Below are 7500 nucleotides of genomic sequence, written 5' to 3'. Positions count from 1 at the left end.
ACCTGCTCCACTGCAGCACCGTCGATGAGAATGGGGGCGTGCTCAGTCCTCTTTTTCCTGTAGTCCACAATCATCTCCTTTGTCTTGATTATGTTGAGGGAGAGGTTGCTGTCCTGGAACCACACGGCCAGGTCTATGTATGTGTTTAATGTTGTGTGTTTAATGTTGTGTGTTTAATGTTGTGTGTTTAATGTTGTGTGTTTAATATTGTGTGTTTAATGTTGTATGTTTAATGTTGTGTGTTTAATGTTGTATGTTTAATGTTGTGTGTTTAATGTTGTGTGTTTAATGTTGTATGTTTAATGTTGTGTTTAATGTTGTGTGTTTAATGTTGTGTGTTTAATGTTGTGTTTAATGTTGTGTGTTTAATGTTGTGTGTTTAATGTTGTGTGTTTAATGTTGTGTGTTTAATGTTGTGTTTAATGTTGTGTGTTTAACGTTGTGTGTTTAATGTTGTGTTTAATAATGTGTTTAATGTTGTGTGTTTAATGTTGTGTTTAATGTTGTGTGTTTAATGTTGTGTGTTTAATGTTGTGTGTTTAATGTTGTGTGTTTAATGTTGTGTTTAATATTGTGTTTAATGTTGTGTGTTTAATGTTGTGTTTAATGTTGTGTGTTTAATGTTGTGTGTTTAACGTTGTGTGTTTAATGTTGTGTGTTTAATGTTGTGTTTGTTCTCTCTGTGTTTCTGTAGATCCCTGCTCACATCCCAGGAGGCATCAGAGGATGACCCCAAACTAGGCATGCTCACACTGGAGAAGGTCAGGGGTCAGGATGGGGAGGGGTGTGGTCTAAAATGGGCATAATGTTTAAATTCACGTGAATAAAATGAATTTCATATCTAGGTTTCTCTCTCTCTTCCCCCCCCCCCCCCATCTCTCTCTATCTCTGTTTATATCTCTCTCTCGCTGCTCCGGCTCAGCTATGTGAAGGAAAGAGGCATGTCCTGTTCATCGGCATTTCCTGTGGCCTGTCTGTAGGTTACTCTGCCTCCTGTCCAATCAAATGATCCAGTCACCAACAGTTGTCCAATCAACTGCTGCTTCATTGTGTCACTCTTGTGTGTGAGTGCGCCCTCTAGGCTCCATTTGTAGCAGGACAGCTGGACTTTTGTCTGAAACACCCTGACATCTACACTCCTGTACTGGTGGGATTCAACCCCGTCACACAGGCCAGGTCAGGACATGTGTGCCCATACATGTATGTGTGTTTGAGAAGGGAGGAGCATATGTGTCAATACTGATTTTATGCGTTTGTGTGTCTATGTGAGTGAGTGTGTGTGTGTGTAAGTATGTGTGTGTGTGTGTGTGTGTGCCTGCTTGCATGTGTGTGTGTGTGTGTGTGTGTGTGTGTGTGTGTGTGTGTGTGTGTGTGTGTGTGTGTGTGTAGAGAGGAGACAATGCCAGGCTACAGTCTGACCTTCAGGGAAGTGGTCCAGAGGATGGAGGAGCAGAGAGGTCAAAGGGCATTCATCATCAACCCAGCTGTTGGGGTAACACGTGTTGCCAGGACCAGTAGCTGACTTTGACAGTTGGCACTGTGGCTCGCTACTTTGTAACATTTGGCCTACGGGATAACGTCGTAGACAGCTAGATACTGATCCTACAACCACAATACTCCTTAGCTAGATGTTGGATTACGTAGTTAATTTAAGACGCTCCGGACTGAAACGTCAATATTACCTACAGATTTATAGTTTTTGGTCAAATTCTCCAATGGGATGATAGCATACTCACTAGGTACAGACCACACATTCAACATATATACTTTTGAGATGGTTTAATGCAGGAAAAGGTTTACGAGGTATGAATGCAGAAGAACTTCATGCAGACATGAGCTCAAGCTTGGAATGAGGTTTGATGATTGTTAGGTGATTGTAGAATGAGAGCAGCTTGGTAGGCTTTGTCAGAGATGATGTCGCAGGATTGAGAGGAAGACTCTGGACGACTGAAGGATCTTGATGATTCCGAATGGTTGAAGGATCTTGATGATTCCGGATGTTTGAAGGATCTTGATGATTCCGGATGGTTGAAGAATCTTGATGATTCCGGATGGTTGAAAGATCTTGATGATTCCGGATGTTTGAAGGATCTTGATGATTCCGGATGGTTGAAGGATCTTGATGATTCCGGATGGTTGAAAGATCTTGATGATTCCGGATGTTTGAAGGATATTGATGATTCCGGATGGTTGAAGGATCTTGATGATTCCGGAGGAAGGTTGTTTGCTCATTGCAGATCGGAGGGGGGAGATGAAGACTATGAGTATTGGGGTGGGAGTCCTGGTGGTATCTGCTTCTTGGAACAGAGTTAGTCCCCCTTATGGACCCTGGGCAGGGAGAAGGGCAGATGAGAAGGGAGGAGACAGGTGTGGTGGAGGGAGGAGACAGGGGTGGTGGAGGGAGGAGACAGGGGTGGTGGAAGGAGGAAACAGGTATGATGGAGGGAGGAGACAGGGGTGGTAGAGGGAGGAGACAGGGGTGGTGGAGGGAGGAAACAGGTGTGGTAGAGGGAGGAGACAGGTAACAACAGATTACGATAACAGGAACTGGATGGTGTGAGTATTACAGTGTATTTACAGCCATTGATTGGCGAGGAGAAGAGTAGTAATTGCTTGATTAACAGGAGGGGAGGAGATTTAAATTGTTTTCTGCAAAACATTAGTTATGTGACACTTAACACCATTTGTAGCCAGACTACTTGAATCTCATGAATGTTTCGAGTCGTCAGACAGATCAGTGCAGACGACCATCCTGCTCTCTGACGAAAAACAACGGACTTCTGACCTCTTAACCCCTGACCTCTTAACCCCTGACCTCTTAACCTTGTGTGTTGTAGCCCGAGGCCATCAGTGGTTCCTCCAGAATGAAGGGGGGCAGTGCCACCAAGATCATACTGGAGACTGTCCTGGCAGCCGCACACACAGCTGCCTTTACCAACACACACGTCACACGCAGGTTTTAGTCACACACACACACACACACACACACACACACACACACACACCTGCAAACAAACAAACGTGCACGTTAAGTATATTGAAAACACAGAAATTCATCCATAAACTGTTTTTCAGCCGTGTGTGTATCTGTGTGTGTATCTGTGTGGATGTGTGTGTTTGTGTGTATATCTGAGTGTGTATCTCTGTGTGTGTCTGTATCTGTGTGGATGTGTGTGTTTGTGTGTGTATCTGTGTTTGTATCTGTGTGTGTTTCTGTGTGTGTGTTTGTGTTCTACAGAGTTCTCCTGGACATGATGAGAGGATATGAGAGAGTCTATAGTGTCACCTACAGTCACAGTGACCAGATAGCAACACTGCTACAGACCGCAGGACTCAGGTATGACAACTTCAGACAAACATCAGACCAACATCAGATAAACATCAGACAAACAACTGTGGTTAAAAACAACAAGATAGACCATGTTCTTTGGTTGTGTGTGTGTGTGTGTGTGTGTGTGTGTGTGTGTGTGTGTGTGTGTGTGTGTGTGTGTGTGTGTGTGTGTGTGTGTGTGTGTGTGTGTGTGTGTGTGTGTGTGTGTGTGTGTTTCAGCTTGCAGTGTGGTGGGCGTGTGTGTTACCTGTCCTGGGGGTCTCTAGGTTTAGTGGGACTCATCGATGCCAGCGAGTGTATCCCGACATTCGGAGCAGGTGAGTGTGTTTGAGGACAGGGTATCCCAACATTAGGGGCAGGTGAGTGTGTTTGAGGAGAGGGTATCCTGACATTCGGAGCAGGTGAGTGTGTTTGAGGAGAGGGTATCCTGACATTCGGAGCAGGTGAGTGTTTGAGGAGAGGGTATCCCAACATTCGGAGCAGGTGAGTGTGTTTGAGGAGAGGGTATCCTGACATTAGGAGGAGGTGAGTGTGTTTGAGGAGAGGGTATCCTGACATTCGGAGCAGGTGAGTGTGTTTGAGGAGAGGGTATCCTGACATTCGGAGCAGGTGAGTGTTTGAGGAGAGGGTATCCCGACATTCGGAGCAGGTGAGTGTGTTTGAGGAGAGGGTATCCTGACATTCGGAGCAGGTGAGTGTGTTTGAGGAGAGGGTATCCTGACATTCGGAGGAGGTGAGTGTGTTTGAGGAGAGGGTATCCTGACATTCGGAGCAGGTGAGTGTGTTTGAGGAGAGGGTATCCTGACATTCGGAGCAGGTGAGTGTGTTTGAGGAGAGGGAGAGGAGATAGTGGACTAATACAGGGACACGATACAGACCAAACCATAGACACTAAATTGTGTGTGTGTCTGTGTCTGTGTCTGTGTGTGTGTGTGTGTGTGTGTGTGTGTGTGTGTGTGTGTGTGTGTGTGTGTGTGTGTGTGTGTGTGTGTGTGTGTGTGTGTGTGTGTGTGTGTGTGTCAGACTATGAGGACATCCGAGGCTTCATCAGTGGAGGATACCAGGACGTGGACAACATAGAGGGAGCCCTCACATCACTGGTACAGTACTACTGTTGGTGACATCACTGGTACAGTATTACTGTTGATCACATCACTGGTACAGTATTACTGTTGGTGACATCACTGGTACTGTTGATCACATCACTGGTACAGTATTACTGTTGGTGACATCACTGGTACAGTTTTACTGTTGATCACATCACTGGTACAGTATTACTGTTGATCACATCGCTGGTACAGTATTACTGTTGGTGACATCACTGGTACTGTTGGTGACATCACTGGTACAGTACTACTGTTGGTGACATCACTGGTACAGTATTACTGTTGATCACATCGCTGGTACAGTATTACTGTTGGTGACATCACTGGTACTGTTGGTGACATCACTGGTACAGTACTACTGTTGGTGACATCACTGGTACAGTATTACTGTTGGTGACATCACTGGTACTGTTGGTGACATCACTGGTACAGTACTACTGTTGATCACATCACTGGTACAGTACTACTGTTGGTGACATCACTGGTACAGTACTACTGTTGGTGACATCACTGGTACAGTATTATTGTTGGTGACATCACTGGTACAGTATTACTGTTGGTGACATCACTGGTACAGTACTACTGTTGATCACATCACTGGTACAGTATTACTGTTGGTGACATCACTGGTACAGTATTACTGTTGATCACATCACTGGTACAGTATTACTGTTGATCACATCGCTGGTACAGTATTACTGTTGGTGACATCACTGGTACAGTATTACTGTTGGTGACATCACTGGTACTGTTGGTGACATCACTGGTACAGTATTACTGTTGGTGACATCACTGGTACAGTACTACTGTTGGTGATATCACTGGTACAGTATTACTGTTGGTGACATCACTGGTACAGTATTACTGTTGGTGACATCACTGGTACACTACTACTGTTGGTGACATCACTGGTACAGTATTACTGTTGGTTATCTGGCCTGATGCCCTTTCCAGTTTACAGGATAAATAGTCCCGTTCATCATGAGGCAGAAAAGACTGCCAAGCCAGATGTCAGCTGAAGGGAGACCATGAGTCATGGGCAATATATTTGAGATAGAGAGAGAAGAGAGAGAAGAGAGAGGAGAGAGGAGAGAGGAGAGAGAGAGAGAGAGAGAGAGAGAGAGAGAGAGAGAGAGAGAGAGAGAGAGAAAGAGAGAGAGAGAGAGAGAGAGAGAGAGAGACTTATTTTATTACCAGATTTTCTAACTGTGTGTGTGTTTCCAGGGATCCCAGTTCTGTATAGCCCATGAGGACTTTGTGAGTCTGGTTCTGCCTACTTTGAGTGACAGAGACACCGTCCTACTGCTGTACACATGTCATGGTGAGGCCACTGAGCTAAAGCCTGGGCACTAACATGTCCTTGGGTCTCAGACAAGGTTACTAACAATTGGTGAGCATGAACAATGTCTACAGTGTTTGGCCGGATTCAATCCGATCGCTTTTAAAGGAAAGGTTGCACAATATATTTTCCACAAATCTAACAACGTAGATTGATTATATTCCATCTAAAACAGTCAAAAGTTTATAATTTCACAATTTTAATTACATTTATCAAACAATTCATATACCAACATTTTGGCTTTGACATCAAGAAAGGGACAGCCTGCTGGTGGCTTCGTACACTGGCCAAATCTACAGGCCAAATCTACGGGCCAAATCTACGGGCCAATCTAAGGTCAATTTCCGGGCCAATCTACGGGCCAATCTAAGGGCCAATCTAAGGGCCAATCTACGGGCCAATCTACGGGCCAATCTACGGGCCAATCTACGGGCCAATCTAAGGCCAATCTACAGGCCAATCTAAAGCCAATCTACTGGTCAATCTAAGACCAATCTACTGGTCAATCTACGGGCCAATCTACTGGTCAATCTACGGGCCAATCTACTGGTCAATCTAAGGCCAATCTACTGGTCAATCTACGGGCCAATCTAAGGGCCAATCTGCTGGCCAGGGTTCCGGCCTAGAAGCACGGTTTTGAGGGATCCTACAGTTTTGCTTCTGTACTGCAGTTTAACTGACGTCCGGTCCAGCAATACAATTTCCATAGACGGCTACATAGAGAAGACAGATGAGAAAATTCCTAAAAATACACTTTAGCCATTACCTTCGTCCACAAATCATCATTAATTTGTACGTTCACTGAGTGGACAAAACATTAGGAACACATGCTCTTTCCATGACAGTCTGACCAGGTGAATCCAGGTGAATGGTCCACCATCCAAAGGACATCTAGCCAACTTGACACAACTGTAGGGAAAGATTGGAGTCAACATGGGCCAGCATCCCTGTGAAATGCTTTCGACACCTTGTAGAGTCCATGCCCCAATAAATTTAGGCTGTTCTGAGTGCAAAAGGGGGTGCAATGCAATATTAGGAAGGTGTTACTAATGTTTTGTACACTCAGTGTACTGTATATAGACCATTTTGACTTTGTGGTTGTGTTATCTAGTGGAAACCATGCGAGTGTGAGTAGATTACCTTGAAAACACCGGTGGACATCTTGGATGTAGTGTCCAGTTCTTATTGTACCTCAGTGAGGCGAATCGGCTAAGTAGGTACTAAAGTATCCAAAGACTGTCATGTTACGTCGCTAGTCGATGATAAAAAAAAAAAAAAACGAAGATAGCCAGCTATCTAAGTGCACCGGGCCATGCAAAACGAACCGGCCCACTCAGATCTGGCATGTGTCTGGTTACCCTTGATCATGACTGTTCCTTTTCATTACACATAGGAGTCATTGGACGAAAGCGTCTTTTGTACAAGGGGTAGTTCGTTTTGCTAAGACCCGCAACGCTCGGTCTGGACATTAACACTCATCGCTTGCGGTTAAGATTTTTTGGAAGCGTAAGTGTCTTATCTTTCATATCAGTGAGAAATAATTATCTGAAAACAATAGGTTCATTTACTACACACCTTTTATATGGTTAGTGTTCCCACACTGCCGTATCTCCATGTTACAGCGTTTGTTTATGGAAGACAGACGGAAGACAAGAGGCAAACACCTGTGTGTAAGCGTAACTCAGGAAATGTAGCTGAAATGTAGTTTGGTCATATGGAGGCAA

At 44.7% G+C, this 7500-nt stretch overlaps 1 protein-coding gene across 4 annotated transcripts in view; it reads left to right on the top strand.

Moving 5' to 3' along the window:
* The window catches only part of gckr (glucokinase (hexokinase 4) regulator), a 16977-nt gene that overhangs the window by 3222 nt on the left and 6255 nt on the right, over positions 1–7500 (top strand). For all 4 annotated transcript variants that reach the window (XM_029730854.1, XM_029730852.1, XM_029730853.1 and 1 more), the window contains 9 exons: positions 695–761; positions 923–976; positions 1082–1176; positions 1390–1492; positions 2838–2956; positions 3239–3337; positions 3551–3648; positions 4355–4431; positions 5662–5758. In XM_029730854.1, the coding sequence (XP_029586714.1) occupies positions 695–761; positions 923–976; positions 1082–1176; positions 1390–1492; positions 2838–2956; positions 3239–3337; positions 3551–3648; positions 4355–4431; positions 5662–5758 (809 nt within the window). The remainder of the gene's footprint in view (positions 1–694; positions 762–922; positions 977–1081; positions 1177–1389; positions 1493–2837; positions 2957–3238; positions 3338–3550; positions 3649–4354; positions 4432–5661; positions 5759–7500) is intronic.

Source organism: Salmo trutta, chromosome 33 (genome assembly GCF_901001165.1).
Source record: "Salmo trutta chromosome 33, fSalTru1.1, whole genome shotgun sequence".
Taxonomy (NCBI): domain Eukaryota; kingdom Metazoa; phylum Chordata; class Actinopteri; order Salmoniformes; family Salmonidae; genus Salmo; species Salmo trutta.
This window is presented reverse-complemented; position numbering and strand designations above follow the sequence as displayed.